The sequence below is a fragment of the Solanum dulcamara genome, chromosome 10, assembly GCF_947179165.1.
Source record: "Solanum dulcamara chromosome 10, daSolDulc1.2, whole genome shotgun sequence".
Classification (NCBI taxonomy): domain Eukaryota; kingdom Viridiplantae; phylum Streptophyta; class Magnoliopsida; order Solanales; family Solanaceae; genus Solanum; species Solanum dulcamara.
In genome coordinates this window covers 68,617,165-68,636,214 of record NC_077246.1, presented here as the reverse complement: position 1 = coordinate 68,636,214, position 19,050 = coordinate 68,617,165, and the positions used below count along the sequence as shown (strand labels likewise).

Sequence of the window (19,050 nt, the reverse complement as noted above, 5' to 3'; positions counted from 1 at the left end):
CGTACACCGATGAGAGGAGGAGAGACTTAGAGTTTGAGGTAGATGATTGGGTGTATTTGAAAGTGTCACCCATGAAGGGAGTCATGAGGTTTGGGAAGAAGGGGAAACTTAATCCTCGATACATTGGTCCGCACCAAATTTTGAGGCGGGTCGGAGTGTTGCGTATGAGTTGGACTTACCCTCAGAGCTAGCTTCTATTCATCCGGTGTTCCATGTTTCAATGCTGAAAAAGTGCTTGGGCGATCCCTCGTTGGTAGTCCCCATTGACAGCATTGGAGTTAAGGATAACTTATCCTATGAGGAGGTCCCAATCCAAATTCTTGATCGCCAAATCCGCAAATTGAGGAACAAAGAAGTCGCCTCAGTCAAGGTTTTGTGGAGGAATCAATTTGTTGAGGAAGCCACGTGGGAAGCGGAGGAAGCCATGAAATCCAAATATCCACATCTATTCGTGCCTACCAAGGAGGTTGTCGAAGGTAATGTCCTTTTTCTCGACATTGAATTTATTTATGCATTTCGAGTCTTGATTAATAATTGATTGAATGACTGAGCTTTGATTATGATTTGTACCCCGAGTCCATTCTTGGTTGCCCGTCATTCGAGGACGAATGATCCCAAGGGGAGATAATGTAACACCCCTCAAAATTTTCCTGAGATTTGGGCCTTCTTTGTATACGTGTGGGGCCCATTGTATTTATTTCGAAGTATGTGCTTGAGTTAAGATGAGTCCCTGAGGAATTTAAGAGCGTTGGAGGTGATGTGGGGTCATTGAGGACCCCTAGGACCGAGCTAAGTCCAAAGGATCCGTCGTGGCTAAGTTTAGGATTAGTTCATGTAAGGGTCGACTTTTAATGACCCTACCTTTGGAAGGACATCTGTCTGGGTGGCCCACGACCTATAAAATTAAAGGTCGTCGAGTCTTCTTTCCAACGCCACCAAGAATGTGAACTTTGGAGTTTGGAGTCAAAAGATATGACGATCCTAAGATGAACTAGCACGACAGGAAATTCATTTTTGGCCTGGATTGTAACTGCTGGGGAAATGGCCTTGGCGCTGTAAGGGCGCGACGCGCCACTATCGCGCCAGAAACATGCCTCAGTAGTTTGGTCCCTGGCGCGACGTGCCACTAAAAGTTGTACAGGGTTTTCAGGACAAATTCCCAGAATTCAGAACAATGGGCTTGGCGCTGTAGGGGCGCGACGCGCCACTATCGTGCCAGAAACATGCCTCAGTAGTTTGGTCCCTGGCGTGACGTGCCACTAAAAGTTGTGCAGGGTTTTTAGGCCAAATTCCCAGAATTCAGAACAATGGGCTTGGCGCTGTAGGGGCGCGACGCGCCAGAAACATGCCTCAGTAGTTTAGTCCTTGGCGCGATGCGCCACTAAAAGTTGTGCAAGTTTTAGGCGTGATTGGCCTTGGCGCTGTAAGGGCGCGACGCGCCACTATCGCGCCAAGGGCGTTTTAGCCTATTTTCAGAACTTTTGAGGAGGGGCAATTTGGGAACTTACCCAAATTATATATATGTAACCCTTGGTCTTTTGGGAACCCATTTGGCAGCCACCACTCTCTCTCTAAAAAGCCCTAGGAGCTTCTCTCTCTCTCTCTTCTTCATCTTCTCCATTTCCAACAAAAATAGTCCAAGAGCTTCAAGATTTGAGTCCCCCATTGAAGACCCAACATCAAGGTCCCTTCAAAGTCTTCAAACAAGGTATGTAAGGCTATCCAAAACATGGGCTAAGTTCACCCATTTGCCCTACTCTTGCTTGAGGTTAGATATTCATGAAAAAAATAGAGTTCTTGGTATGGTGTATGTCTATATGAACTTTGTCTCCTATTTATATAATGCTATATGTATTGAAGTTATTGAGCCAAGAAGTCCTTAAAATTTCTTCATGATTAGTATGAATTGATGGAAATGAATTGTTGTTATGTTTTGTTGATCTCTTTAGCCATGTGAATATGTTGTTTAAGTCAATTTCCTTAAATGCGCTATTCTATTTGAATGGTTGAGTTAAAGTCATAGAGTTGTGTTAAATCTTGAGGAGATGTCATAAATGTTCATATAGAGGAGGCTTGATTGAGTTGATATGAGGAAGGAATTGGCAAGTGGACAAGGTCCTAAATGAGACTTGTCATTGTGCCTCAATTGAATTGCAAATAAGAACCGAGTTGATGAGGTGGTATTGTACCACATAAAACTAGCCGTGAGGGCTTGTTTGAGATGATTCGAGGAGTCTTGTGAGCATAGAGTCATGGGAGGAGTATCGAGCACCGAAGCGGGTGAGAGTATAGTCCATACTCGAACCCCAGAAACTACGCCGCCAACGTAGGTAGGGATGGAACCGTTAAAGTCGGATGCTTCCCGAGGGATTGGAACCGTTAAAGTCGGATGCTTCCTGTGCGATCGAACCGTTAAAGTCGGATGTTTCCTATTTGTATTGTCCTGAAATGATAGGACTTGACTAATCGATGGTACTCATGATTAGAGAGGCGTTCACACCCTGGCAAGGTATAGACGGACGTGGCAACAACGTCGAATTGTTGTACTATCACCGGCTCATAGGTAATGGTTATCGGTTAAGAGAAACTCCCATTTAGGCCTTGGTAGTGCTCCGAGTCAGTTGAGTTAAGTGGCTTATGAGTTAGTCCTGTCTAAACTATTCTTGTTGGACTTAGGACATTGAGTGAGTTGTGATGTATACATGTATGAGTTGAGGTCGTGAGTTGATATTGATGTTTTCTTAATGTGGTTTCATCTAGCCATTTTACATACTCGTACATTCTATGTACTGACGCCATTTGGACTGCATCGTTTCATGATGTAGAGACAGGTATTAGAGATCATCAACCGGCACTCCGTTGAAGATCCACATACACTTCCAGCTAGCCGGTGAGTCCTCCTAGTTCCCAGAGGATATTGGGCCTTCTTGTACAGTTTTGTTGTCTCTTCTTTTATTTAGATTGTTGGTAGCCATGGGCTTGTCATTGACACCTTTTAGACTTGAATAGAGGCTTCGTAGACTGGAGTGTGGGGAGGATTAAATTGTTATCTTAAGGAGTCTTAATTTACTATTCTTGTTGGGTTGTAAATGTTTAGCCTTCGGCCCTTATAGTATGAAAAGTATTTCATTAATTGAGTTCCACTAAGAGAATGTGAATGAACGAATGAGTAATTGGACCAGGTGGTTTGCTCGGAGGTCAGAAATGACCTTCGGGTGCCGGTTACGTCTAGGGTACCCTCTCGGGGCGTGACGGAACTGTTATTTTTTAGGAGTCTTATTATATTGTTTTGTTATGTTGAAGATGTTTGGCCTTCGGCCCCCATATTATGAATAGTATATCATTGATTGAGTTTTCCGCTAAGAGAATGTGATTGAATTAATGTGTGATTGGACCAGGTGATTCGTTCGAAGGTCAGAAATGGCCTTCGAGTGCTGGCCACGCCTAGGGTACCCTCCCGGGGCGTGATAACTACTCTTCGAGGATCATGGCTATGAGCATATTACCGGATATACAGATGCTAATTAGGTAGGATCACCTTCTGATAGACGTTCTACATCCGAATATTGTGTTTTAGTAGGAGGTAATTTGGTGTCGTGGAAAGTAAAAAACAAAGTGTGGTTGCTCGCCCTTCATATCACATCAAATCCAGTGTTTCTTGAGAGGACTAAGCACATTGAGATTGATTGTCACTTTTTCAGAGAAAAGATGTTATCAGGAGATATTGTTACAAAGTTTGCGAAGTCAAATGATCAGCTTGTAGATATTTTCACCAAGTCCCTCACCGGTCCTCGTATTAATTATATTTGTAACAAGCGAGGTACATATGATTTGTATGCACCAGCTTGAGGGAGAGTGTTAGAATAGGAATAGATGTACACAATCCTACTTAGAATAAGAATAGAATTAGGAATAGTTTATAGTATCCTACTTGGGAAATGATTGTTTTATATTGTTTTATAGTGTCTATAAATAGGGTCTTTGTGTAACATTGTTTTTACACAATTCAATAATATTTTTCTCCTATATTTCTCACAATAATGATACGGATTGATGACATTAAATTTAAGTAGTGGTTGTTGATCATGAATGAGTCATCCATGATCTTTGATTTGTTGCTCAATAAATCAGGCATAGGGAAAAAAGTAGCCATTCAAATATTTAAACTTGTTACATAGGGCCAACAGTTCTAGATTATATTAACTTATCTTTTAAGGAAGTTACCTTATCTTACCTTTTTCTTTAATATCATCTTTAGGTGTAAAGGCAAGATTTGTAGGCCATTTATGCTGACTTTATGTGGAGCACACCATACATGCATGACAAATGATTTAATGTTTTTGAGTAATTTAACTTATTTTCTTCTTGACCAACTTTTTCCTTGGAAAAATAATGAGAGAAATTTCAAGTATTTTTAGAAGGTAATTTAAGCGCAAAAAGTAATTGTATTTTCTGTTACAAAAATAGATAACAACATTGAAAAAGATTGAGCGCCTAGTATATTGCAAGCTATCGTACGCTAACTTTTCAAAAAAATCATTCTCTTTTACAGACAAATGTGTGTTCAATTTAAGCCATCTAAATATTACAGACTTACTTAGAAGCTATTCATCTTGTGACATGATTGGTGGAGAAGTATAGGGAATTAAAGAGGGACTTGCATATGGTGTTTATTGACCTAGAAAAGGCATACGGCAAAGTCTTGAGGGAAGTCCTATGTAAATATCAGGAGGTTAAAGGTGTACTGGTGACTTGTATAATAGAGCCAAAACTCGGGTAAGAACAGTGGGAGTAGACTCAGAGCACTTTCTAGTCGAGATGGTGTTGCACTAGGGATCAACACTTAACCCATTTTTATATTCCTTGTTGATGGATGAATTGGTGCGCCATATTCATTGTGAAGTGTCATGGTGTATGTTATTTGCAAATAACATAGTACCGATTGATGAGACTCGTGACAGAGTAAACATTTTGTTGGAGGCGTAGATAAAAACTCTAGAGTCTAAAGGGTCCATGTTGAGATGGAACAAAACAAAATATTTGGATTGCAATTTAAGTGATGTAGTATGAGGTAAGCATGAAAGTGAGGCTTGATATACAGGCTATTCATAAGAGAGAAAATTTTAATTATCTTGTGTCTTTTATCCAAGGAAATGGAGCAATCGACAATGATGTCACACATCGTATTAGTGCGACGTACATGATATGGAGGCTTGCCTCTAGAGTTTTGTGTGATGAGAAGGTCCCCTTAAAACTTAAAGTTAAATTCTATAGAGTGGTGGTTAGACTGACTTTGTTGTATGGGGATGACTGTGTCTTGGTCAGTCAAAAACTCTCATGTCCAAAAAATGTAAGTTGCGAAAATGAGGATGTTGAGATGGATGTGCGGGCATACTATGAGCGATAAATTAGGAATGACGATATCGGGGACAAGGTGTTAGTGGCCTCAATGGTGGACAAGATGAGAGAAGCAAGACTAATATGGTTGGGCATGTGAAAAGTAGATGGCCCAGTAAGGAGGTGTAAGAAGTTTGATATAGTAGGTACGAGCAGATGTAGAGGTAGATATAAAAAGTATTGAGGAGAGGCGATCATACAGGACATGGTGCAACTTATGAAGATTTGACCTTAGATAGAAGGGTATGAAGGTTGCAGATTAAGATAAATGGTTAGTAGGCAGTGGAGCATTGTCTTGCTTTTTCGACGGGATTAGGCTTGGTGGTAGTCTGGAGCACCGTGTCGGTCTTAGTATTAGTCTTATACATTTAGTTTCTTACTTTTGTTATCTGTTAAAGTCTGATATTGTGTTTCTATTATCAAGGGGGGCTCCCTTTGTTGCGAACTTAACATAATATTTTAAATATGCTTCTCGAGGAGCATTATGATCTGCTACTCAAATGTTCTCTTAGGAAGTGATGACTATTGCAAGTCCCAAAAGATGAATTAGCCTTCTGACTGCATTAGTTTTACAATAAGTCTATACATTTGTGTTGACAGCTATACATTTGAGCAATGGAGCTAATTACAAGTTTGAAAAGATCTGTACATTCGGTTTTGCATCAACATTTTACATTGATGAATGGGCGTATTAGAAATCAAAATGAGAAAAAAAAGTAGTTATCTTCTTAGCTGCTTGAAGTACTTGAAATTGCCTGCTGCAGACATCTCTCAGTCTTTTGATGATTAAGGAATCCCATAAACCAGAACTCAAAATCATCCTCTGTAATTACTTGTATATACTTCTGTGATGGTTTTTCCCTATTTTCACTTTCTTTTGCTTTCATTATGTTACTTATTGGGATCGACACCTGCAATTGTGAACTGGCCTATTAGATTATGCTTTACGTGGCTAGAAAATTAAGAGCTGGAAGAAAAACGGAGCAGAGTGGTACCTTATAGTAGATTCTAAGCAACTTTCCAGTTGGAGATAAGAGCTTTATTGATCTCTCACTGCAGAAAGCAATCTTATCGGTAGAGATGTAGAGAAGGCCTGCTATTGGACCAGTTGTAGTTGATAAATAGCATTGAGAAACCTTCAATAATTTTTCATCATCTCTAACACTAAACTTCTGCTTGAATATCTTCTCCAACCCTCCTACTTGAAGAATTTTTGCTCCAAGGCTCAATTTTCCCTTTACAGTCTCTGTTAGCTTTGGGCTTAGGCTCACTGCATAATTATAGCTGCGACTTTAGAATCAATACTTTGTATTGTATATATATGTAACAAGTGCTTCTTTACATGAATCTTAGCACTTAATGACTCACTTATATGTGTTCTTTAGGTGTACAATTATGTTTGGCCGTGACTTCACTTTCAAATACTAACTTCATTATTTGCAAGTTGAAGTTTAGCCATCAGTATTATGCAGATAACACTCGTCAAATATTGAAAAATTTGCCTGAGGAGTATTTGGTTTTCAATCACAAAAATTCAACTGTTTATTTCCAAAGGCAAAATACTCTCTTTCAATTTCTAATTTCAAATGTAAATGCTTACCATGCTCACGGATGCCTTGTGCAAGAGAATCCATCCTTTCTCCCAGTTTGTTCATCTTACTAATCACAGATTTTCCTGCATATTCAAAAATTAATTTTCAATCTCAGTGATCTCTTCTTTTCAAGGGCCATTAAATAGTACTCTTTAGAACTACTACATTATCGAGTTGATTCTTCATCAAGAGACGGGGAAAATACTCACGTTGCTTTGATTTAGGTAAGATTTTTGCATTTGCAGATGGAATATGGTTTTGGCAAGAAGATAGGGATAGTAGTCTTTTTGGCTGCCTTTCAAATGAACATACTGCTGAACTCATGGGAACATTTCCACCAATTAAGTTCTTCATTGCGACTTCTGATCTTGAAGAGGATTGCTGTATTGTTAAGGTAACTGAAATATTATTATGTTTTGGTTGATGATTTAAAAACATTCCTTGCAGAACTATATATATATAAAAGTTGATTACTGTTGCATGAGTCAGCTATTGGTCATCAGAAATAAGCAAAAAAGATCTTGCTTTTTTTAGAATTTACTTTGTCAAAGTGCTGTGCATGTTCAACCTCTGGTTTCTATTCTTTCTTTTTCCCCTTTGCTTTCAGTCCATTAATTAGTTTATGCTGGTGGGTGTAAATCACGGAAAATCAGAGTTCAAATTTCAGGAAAAATAAAAGAAAGTTAGGGATTTCTTTCTATCTACCTAAGTTGTAATGGACAGAATTACCCAACACTTGTTTTGGTCGAAATTAAGTAGCAGTGATAGATTCACATAGATTGAAAAGTGGTAGTTGTCAAAAAATTATACTGTGTGCACTAAAACTTCCGCTATACGCAGGGTCCAACACTTGTTATACATATGTTTTAAATCTTATTTGAAAATCATTACTTCACATATATGTAGGTCAAAAATTAATTTTTATACATATATTTTGATCTTGCACATATATTTTTACTTCATAAAAATAGTATATTCCGTAATTCGCTGCAAAGGTTTTAAAACATGTATCCTTTTAGCTTTCTTTTCAATTACAGTAAACTAAATCTCATGTTGCCTTATTTTATTATGAAGATTTGTGTGTACATGTGGTGTTTTCAACTTTTGTGTTGGCAGATCTGCTTTGTGATGTAACCTACTTTCACAAGTTGAGTAAAAGTAAGGGAAAGCTTTCCATTTTGAAGTCATCTTGTCATAATTAGTAAGGTAGTTTAATTCACCCTCAACGACCTTTTTTCCTTTTATATGCAAAACGACTCGTGAATTCCATTCATGGCCATGTTTCTCTACAGTCACATCCTGTTTAGTTTCTTCTAAACTTGGCATGGTTTATTCAGTTCACTCCTAAATTTTTCATGTCAAATTCATTGTGCATGTTGAGATATTTGCCATATATTTTTTAGGGGAATCCAAGCAATTGTCTTTAGGAAAGTCTGGTACATTGCAAGCAAACTTACGCTACTTCACGAGAGTCCTTATATTTATAGAACTTGCGAGATGACTTTTAAAAAATCGTCTTTTCTCTCACGAACACATGGGTCTGTTCAATTTAAGCCATTCAAATGTTACAAACTAATTACTCAACAATCCCCCAATAATTTGTAATATATCTCATAAAATCATACATACCAGAAAGTATCTTTGAGAAATATAGGATAAAAATATTATTGAAATGTGTATCTACATTATTACACAGAGACCCTTTTTATAGACATTACCATACAATCCTTTACCAAGTAGAATACTATTTATTATTCGTATTTCTATTACTATTTATATTCTAAGTAGGATTGTATATACCTATTCCTATTCTAACACTCCCCTCAAGCTAGTGCATACAAGTCATAGGTACTTAGCTTGTTACAAATGTAATTAATACGAGGACCGATGAGGGGCTTGGTGAAATATTGGCAAGTTGATCACTCGACTTCACAAAATTGACAATCAATCTCAATGAAATCTCATGAAATACTGGATTTGATGCATAATGTCAGTCAATCTCAATGTGCTTAGTCTTCTCATGAAATAGTGAATTTGATGCATAATGTCGATAAAACATAGAGTGATAAAATTACAATGTTGAACTTCCTAAATGAAGCTTGAGAAGGCTGTTTCAGACCATAGAGTGAATTACACAATTGACATACAAGGCTACCAGACTTCCCCCGAGCAACAAAACTAGGTGGTTGCTCCATATAGACTTCTTCCTCAAGATCAGCGTGGAGAAAAACATACAGACTCCACTTGTTATGACCAAAATAATTGAGTGTCATGCGTAAGCTAGCAAAGCAAACCTCGAATGACCATGAGTCCATGAGTAAGAAGATCATCGAGAAATATACCAAAAGAGACACAAACATTTGACGTGGTTCAGTTAATCGACCTACATCCACAAGAGGAGATGAACAATCCACTATATAAAAAAGAATACACAATATTGAGAGAAATAACCCCAAAAAATTCACTCAGAATAAAAAGAGATTCACACATGTGTTAACGTAATACTTGTGTCTCACAAATTCTTCTCCTAAATAAAACTCTTCAAGCCCCTAAGACTACATCGTGAATGTTACCAACTTAGAAAGTTTGAAGGATTGTGCCTTTATTTATAGAGTTATAAATCTTTTCATACAAGAAAAAAGACCAGCCATATATGGAGACTTTGTGTTTTCCTTTTAGGAAAAGGAAACCCAATTATGGTAAGAAAATTAGGGCAAACACCCAATAATTCTCCCTTTGGCTTGAATTTTTGACAAAATAAATTTGCTCTGCCTTCTTCACATAATTTTCAACAGGTTGCATCTCCTCTCCGTAATCTCCTCTATTAAATCTATGCCTCGACGAAAAAATTTCTCCAACAAAAATCTTCATTACTGTCAAATGGGTAGCGGCTATACTGAACCTGCCAAGATAAACACCCATTTTTAACCTGATTCTGATACCATGTGAGAAATCTAGGATAAAAATATTATTGAATTGTGTATCTACATTATTACACTGAGACCCTATTTATCAACACTACCATACAATCCATTACCAAGTAGAATACTATTTATTATTCCTACTATTTCTATTCCTATTTCTATTATAAGTAGGATTGTATATATCTATTCCTATTCTAATAGTATCTTCTATAGATTTGAACTTTCCATCAGTGTAAAACCTCTAATGCGTGACTAAGTTGACGGTATCCTAAGATTTGAATGGTTTATTATGTCAAACTGGGAGTACCATACACATAATAATATTTAGTAGCAATTAACCGGTATTTTGCTCTTAGCACTTTTACGACCATGCACTCAATCTTGATCCCATGAATATTTACAAGACCAACCCTTTAGATCTTATTTGAATCGGCACTACTTTGATATTTATATAAGTGGAGTTAGCTACTATGTCCTTGCTACAGTTACTAATCCATTTAAGAATTTATCCAACCTTATCTGGTAACAGTTTGCATTTTACAGTTTGTCACTGTTTTCTTTTATATTAGATATTTAACAATTCCTTGTTATTACCCATTGAACTTGTTATGTTAGAATGTACACTACTTCAAATTTGGGTTCCCATAACGATCTGCTACTCAAATGGTCAAATAGGAAGTGATGACTATGCCAAGTCCTTAAAGATGAATCTGACTTCATTAGTTTTACAATAAGTTTATACATTCGTATTGACAGCTACGGCTCAAAGCCTATAAAACTCTAAAACCTCCATTGAGGAATGGAGCTAGTTACATGTTTGAAGAGATCTGTACATTCATTGATGAATGGGCGAATTAGAAATCAAAATGAAAAAGAAGTAGTTATCTTCTTAGCTACTTGAAGTACTTGAAATTGCCTTCTGCAGATATCTCAGACTCTTTTGATAATTAAGGAATCCGATAAACCAGAACTCAAAATCATCCTCTGTAATTACTTGTATATACTTCTGTGATTGTTTTTCCCTATTTTCACTCTCCTTTGCTTTCATTATCTTACTTATTGGGATCGATACCTGCAATTGTGAACTGGCCTATTAGATTATGCTTTACGTGGCTAGAAAATTAAGAGTTAAAATAAAAACGAAGCTGAGTGGTACCTTATAGTAGATTCTAAGCAACTTTCCGGTTGGAGATAAGAGCTTTATTGATCTCTCACTGCAGAAAGCAATCTTATCGGTAGAGATGTAGAGAAGTCCTGCTATTGGACCAGCTGTAGTTGATAAATAGCATTGACAAACCTTTAATAGCTTTTCATCATTTCTAACACTAAACTTCTGCTTGAATATCTTCTCCAACCCTCCCACTTGAAGAATTTTCGCTCCAAGGCTCAATTTTCCCTTCACTGTTTCTGTTAACTTTGGGCTAAGGCTCACTGCACGACAAAAGTTTAAACATTAAGGACTTTGCAATCAGTATTTTCTTTCATACATGTAAATAGTGCTTGTTGCAAAAAAATTTGTACATCTTGACTCCCTTTATCTGTTGTTCTTTAGATTTACACTTGTGTTTTGGACATGATTTCACTTGAAAATACTGATGTCATTATTTGCAAATTGATGTTTGGCGCCATGTTTATAAATATTGAACTTCAATATTTGAAGTAGTGAAATTATTAAAAAACTTGTTTAAGATGTTTTTCTAGTGGGATGATGGTTTTCATTCACAATATTTCAACCTTTTATTTTCCAAATAAACTCATGCCCGTATACAATTTCAACCGCTAAATACTCGTTTTCAACTTAAAACAAAATATTGTTTAAGTAACTTGTCGATTAATCTTTTAAAGTTCATCATGAATATAAGTGCTCACCATGTTCGCGGATGCCTTGTGCAAGACAGTCCATCCTTTCTCCAAGTTTGTTCATCTTACTAATCACAGACTTTTCTGCATATTCAAGAACATGTCATTAATACTCTTTATAACTAATACAAGAACAAGTTGATTATTCTTCTGAGGGAAAATACTCACTTTGCTTTATTTTAGATAAGTGTTTTGAAGTTGCAGATGGAAGATGGTCTTGCCAAGCAGAAATAGACAGTAGTCTGTTTGGCTGCCGTTCATATGAATATACTGCTGAACTCATGGGAACACCCACCTCATTTCCACTGAGTAAGTTCTTCATTGTGACTTCTGATTTTGAAGAGAATTGCTATTGTGAAGGTAACTGAGATATTATTATGTTTCGGTTGATGGTTTAAGAACATTCCTTGCAGCACTATATATATACACAGCAGTTTGGGAGAGGTTGATGAATCTTTTAACTACTAACTGTTGCATGAGTCAGCTATGGGTCATCAAAATAGTATATTTCTCAATTTGCTGCAAAGGTTTTGAAAATGTCTTCTTTTAGCTGTCTTTTCAACGACAGTAAACTATCTTATGCTTCCTTATTTTATTATGAAGATTTGTGTGCACATGTGGTGTTGTCAACTTTTGAGTTGGAAGATTTGCTTTGTGATGTAACCTGCTTTTACAAGTTGATTAAAAGTAAGAGAAAACTTTTGGTGCATAGTGAAATTATCTCAAGTTAGTTTTATTAGTCTTGTATGATCAAGGTTGACAAGATAATGACATGGATTTATGACATTAAAGTTAAGTAGTGGTTTTTGATCGTGAATGAGTCATCCATGAACTTTGATTTGTTGCTCAATAAATCAGGCAAAGGGAAAAAAGTAGCCATTCAAATATTTCAATCTGTTACCAAGGGCCAACAATTCTAGATTATATTAACTTTTCCTTTTAATGCAGTTACCTTATCTAACCTTTTTTGTCATCTCATCTTGAGGTGTAAAGGCAGGTTTTGTAGGCCATTTATGCTGACTTTATGTGGAACACACCATACATGCATATACATGCATGACAAACAATATATTTTCTTTTGAGTAACTTAACTTATTTTTTTTTTAGACCAACCTTTGCTGTTGAAAAATCATGAGAGAAATGCCAAGTATTTTTAGAAGGTAATTTAAGCACACAAAGTAATTGTATTTTTTTGTTAGAAAAATAGGAAACAACATTGAAAAAAAAAAGAATGCCTAGTATATTGCAAGCTATCTTTTTCTAACTTTTTGGAAAAGTCATATTCTCTTTTACAGGCAGATGTCTGTTCAATTTGTGTCACGCCCCGGGAGGGTACCCTAGACGTAACCGACACTCAGAAACCATTTCTGGCTCCCAAGCGAACCACATAGCCTGATCACACATCCGTTCATTCATTCATTCAGCGGAAAATAAAAAAATTAAAGAATAATTTAGCGGGCAACTCAAATCACCCATCCAACTCAAAGAATAAAGACCATGGGCCGACCGATCAACTAAAATATTTGTCATTTAAAAATAGTTTGACAAAAATAACTCAAGGATAGAAATACTCAATCGACCCATCACTATCTAGTCTATGAAGCCTCTATCATTACTATCTATTTGGTGCCAATGACATGTTCATGGCTACCTCAAACCAAAATGAAAAGGGCTAACTCGATGCAAGAATGTTATAAGCGGTGTCCTCCGAATGTAGGGAAGGACTCACCAATACGCTGAGTGTGTATAGATCCTCGATGATGCTCCTATTAACAATCTCCTAAACCTGTCTCTGCATCATGAAATGATGCAGGTTCAAATGGACGTCAGTACATGGAATGTACGAGTATGTAATATGGCAGAATGAAACATACCTCAAGGGAGAGTAACGTTGGTTCAAATATCTCAACTCCGAAAAATAAGAAAGACTCAATCAAAGTGTCATAAGTCCAAGGTAAGAATACAATTTTTTTGACAAAGACCAATCCTATACCATACAATCCAATCCAATCATGTACAATATAATTCAATTAAATCATTCACAATTCGATCCCATCCAATCATGTATAATCAGACTCAATCTAATCATATCGTAAATCCAATCCAATAATATACCCTTCCATAGTACACTATCCAATCACATATCATATAATCCAATCCATCACACATCACCTAATCCGGTCATATAGAATCAACTCAACAATCAACTCAATAATCAACTCAACAATCAACTCAATAATCAACTCAATAAATATGCAAATTAAATTATGCAATGTTTTACAATCCAACTCAATCATCAACCAATCTCAATCGAACCAATCATATCATGCACAAACCATTCAATTTGGGAGTTTCTCTAACCGACAACAATCCCACCACCTATATATAGGTGATGCACAACGAGTCACGCCGTTGCTCCGTCCATTCATACTTGCCAAGGTATGAACAGCTCAAACCAATCATGGATCCGTCAATCAATCAAGTTCTATCATTTCAGGACAATAAAATAGGGAAACATCCGACAGGTACAATCCCTTCCTACGTTGGCGGCGTAGTTTATGGGATTCGAGTATGGACTATACTCTTACCCAATTCGGTGCTCAATACTCCTCCCAAGACTCAATACACGCATAGTTATTAAGTGAGTAAAATATTTAAAATACTCATTTAGCCTCATCAGACTCTTTCAAATCAACTCATTTAGTCTCATTGGACTCTCTTCAAAACTCAATCAAATCTGGCCTCATTGGACCCTCTTTCAAATCGACTCATCTCCAATCATCAAACTCTTCTCTTTAAAAATCTATATAAATCTCAAAATTTACATTTTTAAGGAAAATAATGCTCAACTCATTTATACTCCAAATACTCATGTTCAAAAATATTTAAAAGACTTCTCAAACTCATCTCCAATCATCAAACTCTTCTCTTTAAAAATCTATATAAATCTCAAAATTTACATTTTTAAGGAAAATAATGCTCAACTCATTTATACTCCAAATACTCATGTTCAAAAATATTTAAAAGACTTCTCAAACTCAAATCATGCTCAAACTCTTTTTAAATCGTAGATGAAAATAATCATCCTTTAAAACTCAAAATAGTGTATAAATAATTTATGTAAAAATGTTCAAAAAAACATTTATTTAAAACTCTTTCTCAAAAGATTATTTATTTTCAAAATATTCGTAAGACTCCAATCAACTCAAATTATGCACATCACATACCACAAATCACATTAGACTCCAATCCACTTCATCACACAACATCGTCAAATACCATTATTCACATCGTCATCAAACATCATCATCATCACATCATCATCAAATATTATCATCACATCATTGTCAAATATCATCATCACATCAATCGTCAAACATCTACTCCAAGATCCTTATTTTAGTTCTATGTTCAATTTATGGAAGCAAAAGGACATTCTTAACTATCCAATTCATTCTTTTCATTCCAATCAATACATATATACAAAAAACCATCCACCTCAACTCAAGACAAATTATGACCAAAGAAATTTCATCTTGGGTTCATGTGAATGAAACATGAATCCATACTCTCAACAAAACTCAACTCAAGAATATCGTCAACATCTATAAATCTATATACAAAGGTGCATTTGAAATCAATAATATAAAAGATAACTATTTAGTAACTCAAGTCATTAAAAACATCAATCAACTAATAGTACTTAAAAACATTCTATAGTTTAGGAAAACTTTCAAGAAAACCTTCTTAGAAGGTTCAACTCTTTCACAACTCCTATCCAACACATCTATGGGCATATGGAAGAACTAAATCCATATTTTAGATTAGCCTTACATACCTTGTGAAGACTTGAAGAAAACCTTGATGTTGGGTCTTCAATGGAGGACTCAAATCTTGAAGCTCTTGGACTCTTTTGTTGGAAATGGAGAAGAAGAAGAAGAGAGAGAGAGAGGAACTCCTAGGGCTTTTCTAGAGAGAGAGTGGGGGCTGAAAAATGTTCCTAAAATGGTATATGGTGATACATATATAATTTGGGGCAATTCCCAAATTGCCCTTCTCAAAAGTTCTGAAAAATAGGCAAAAATGCACCTGGCGCGATAGTGGCGCATCGCGCCCTTACGGCGCCAAGGCCAATATTTTCTGGGTTTTGGAAATTGGCCTTGAAAACCCTGCACACCTTATAGTGGCGCGTCGCGCCAGAGCCCAAACTACTGAGGCATGTTTCTGGCGCGATAGTGGCGCATCGCGCCACTGCAGCGCCAAGCCCAGTTTTCCAACAATTGCAACCCAGGCCTGAAAATCTCTGTTGTACTAGTCTGTAGTAAAATGGCTATAACTTTTGACTCCGAACTCCAAAAATTGAAATTTTGGTGGCATTGAAAAGAAGACTCGACGACCTTTAATTTAATAGATCGTGGGCCACCCAGATCGTCATCTATCAAAAGATAGGGTCATTTGAAGTTGACCCTTAAACTAACTCGTCCGAAAACTTAATCGATTGGAGTTCTTTGGACTTAACTTGGTGTTAGAGATCCCTCATGACCCCTAAACACATATAACACACTTCAAATACTTAGGAATTAATCCTAACTCATGTGTAGAATTACAAGTCCTCCGGTCCGAGCCTACCCACATGTGAAGAAATGTTCGAGTCTTTGCGAAAACATTTCTTGGGTGTCACATTATCTCCCCCTTGGGATCATTCGTCCTCGAATGATGAGTAAACCAATGGTGGACTCGAGACACGAATAAAAATCAAAACTCAATCGAATCAACCAATCGAGCAATTTAGACAATTGGCTATTCAAACTCAAGAATAGACAAATCATTTCAACTCAGGAATAGGGACATCACCTTCATCATTCTCATCATTTGGCACGAATAGAACATCGAAACCCCATCAACCGAATCATTCAAATATCTACATATTCAACCGTCGAATTCTAATTCACGAGCGACATTTCCAATCCTCTTCACCATTTCATGAGGTTAATATATCGGTGTCCGACTTCCTCTCCTTTCCAAGCCTCATAACACCCTTCACGTACCTCCAATATTTCCCCTAGATGCAATCATTAGTTTTTTACTATCACTCTCACAATGACAACCATACACTCAAGCTTATCACTCTAACTACCTCACTCATATCTAAGAGTTCTTAAGCTTACTTTAACACTTATACCCTCATCATCGTATGAGCTCTTTCCCGGAGACACAATAACATACTCTTACCTATCTATTGCTCATCACAAGGTCTCATATGACTCCTTCTCCATACATTTATCCTCAACTAGACAAGTACAACACAACTATCACAATTGGGAAGCACTCACTCTCCCTCATCTACTCTCGCTCAACTCCGTCCACTATCATCTTGGCCAACTCATCACTATCGGAAACTCAAGACTTACTTTGGCTCATTACCCCATCATCTCCCCCTTAGCTTAAAGGCATCAACTAAAGGGCACTAACTAGTCACTCAAAGCGACTCACAAATTTAGAACCTCATTTAAATCTATATTGTTTCATATACATATCTTAAGCCTCTTCTCTCCAAATGACTTAGTCTCAACTCACTACTTACATTTAAGGGTCACATACCCCTCTTTCCATGACACGTACTCCTCATGAGTTAATATCCTAATCTCGTGCATATGTCATGTCAAGCCTACTGAATCAAACCTTAAAACTATCACTATCACGATCATTCTCTACACCTCGTTACTTATCTCATAGATACTTCACCCTAGTTACAGGCCTCAATCAACCATCATTCTCCCTATTTGAGTTCTACTTCTCTAACTCCCTCTTTCTAACTCTATAATTATCCTATCAACCATAGCTCTCCATACCTCAAACCACCTTCCCTTGAATGGTGAGACTTGTCACTTAGATACGCAACTTTCCCCTCGAAGGTGACATTCGAATCAAGATGTAGGGATAAGATTCTAGGATACATCTCGCTCCGACTCAACACACGATCCATATGAATGAGAATACATCTTCCCATATCAATAGAGTTAAGCACAACAATCGGCTCCTCTCAATCCTTGTGTAGCCTCTTCACTTCCTCAAGACCTTATCTTAACTCATCAACAAGAATCTCATACTTACTATTTCAACTACCTTGAGTATGAAGGGTAGTCGAATGGATATGAGCAACACACGAATTAGAAGGGAACTTTCCTAGAGTTAAACTCTATTGCACGAACTCAGAATATAAAAAAAGGGAAATAATTCTTAATGTCCTATAACCTCCTGATTATAAGTGTGGTGCACAATTCACCCATAAGCAAGACTATACTAGACATGGCTTCATAGACTCCCTAAGAAACTTGAACTCTATGCTCTGATACCATGTTTGTCATGCTCCGGGAGGGTACCCTAGACATAACCGGCAATCAGAAACCATTTCTGGCTCCCAAGCGAACCACATAGCCTGATCACACATACGTTCATTCATTCATTCATCGGAAAATAAAAAAATAAAGAATAATTTAGCGGGCAACTCAAATCACCCATCTAACTCAAAGAATAAAGACCATGGGCCGACCGATCAACTAAAATATTTGTCATTTAAAAATAGTTTCACAAAAATAACTCAAGGATAGAAATACTCAATCGACCCATCACTATCTAGTCTATGAAGCCTCTATCATTACTATCTATTTGGTGCCAATGACATGTTCATGGCTACCTCAAACCAAAATGAAAAGGGCTAACTCGATGCAAGAATGTTATAAGCGGTGTCCTCCGAATGTAGGGAAGGACTCACCAATACGCTGAGTGTGTATAGATCCTCGATGATGCTCCTATTAACAATCTCCTAAACCTGTCTCTGCATCATGAAACGATGCAGGTTCAAATGGACGTCAGTACATGGAATGTACGAGTATGTAATATGGCAGAATGAAACATACCTCAAGGGAGAGTAACGTTGGTTCAAATATCTCAACTCCGAAAAATAAGAAAGACTCAATCAAAGTGTTATAAGTCCAAGGTAAGAATACAATTTTTTTGACAAAGACCAATCCTATACCATACAATCCAATCCAATCATGTACAATATAATTCAATTAAATCATTCACAATTCGATCCCATCCAATCATGTATAATCCGACTCAATCTAATCATATCATATATCCAATCCAATAATATACCCTTCCATTGTACACTATCCAATCACATATCATATAATCCAATCCATCGCACATCACCTAATCTGGTCATATAGAATCAACTCAACAATCAACTCAATAATCAACTCAACAATCAA

The 19,050-nt window shown here is 36.9% G+C and overlaps 2 protein-coding genes across 2 annotated transcripts; both read right to left on the bottom strand.

The window, feature by feature from the left end:
* Positions 1–5,934: 5,934 nt before the first annotated feature.
* LOC129870773 (putative GEM-like protein 8) lies at positions 5,935–7,403 on the bottom strand. Its single transcript, XM_055945634.1, has 4 exons — positions 7,199–7,403; positions 6,998–7,072; positions 6,393–6,667; positions 5,935–6,308 (listed from the first exon to the last, which is right to left on the bottom strand). The coding sequence occupies exons 1-4, from the start codon at positions 7,341–7,343 to the stop codon at positions 6,126–6,128; spliced, it is 678 nt and encodes a 225-aa protein (XP_055801609.1). The 5' UTR covers positions 7,344–7,403; the 3' UTR covers positions 5,935–6,125.
* A 3,205-nt stretch (positions 7,404–10,608) lies between these two features.
* Positions 10,609–12,294, bottom strand: LOC129870859 (GEM-like protein 4). The gene is made up of 4 exons (XM_055945734.1): positions 11,942–12,294; positions 11,783–11,857; positions 11,070–11,344; positions 10,609–10,985 (listed from the first exon to the last, which is right to left on the bottom strand). Exons 1-4 carry the CDS (start codon positions 12,093–12,095, stop codon positions 10,803–10,805), a joined length of 687 nt encoding a protein of 228 aa, XP_055801709.1. The 5' UTR covers positions 12,096–12,294; the 3' UTR covers positions 10,609–10,802.
* Between the last annotated feature and the right edge of the window lie 6,756 nt (positions 12,295–19,050).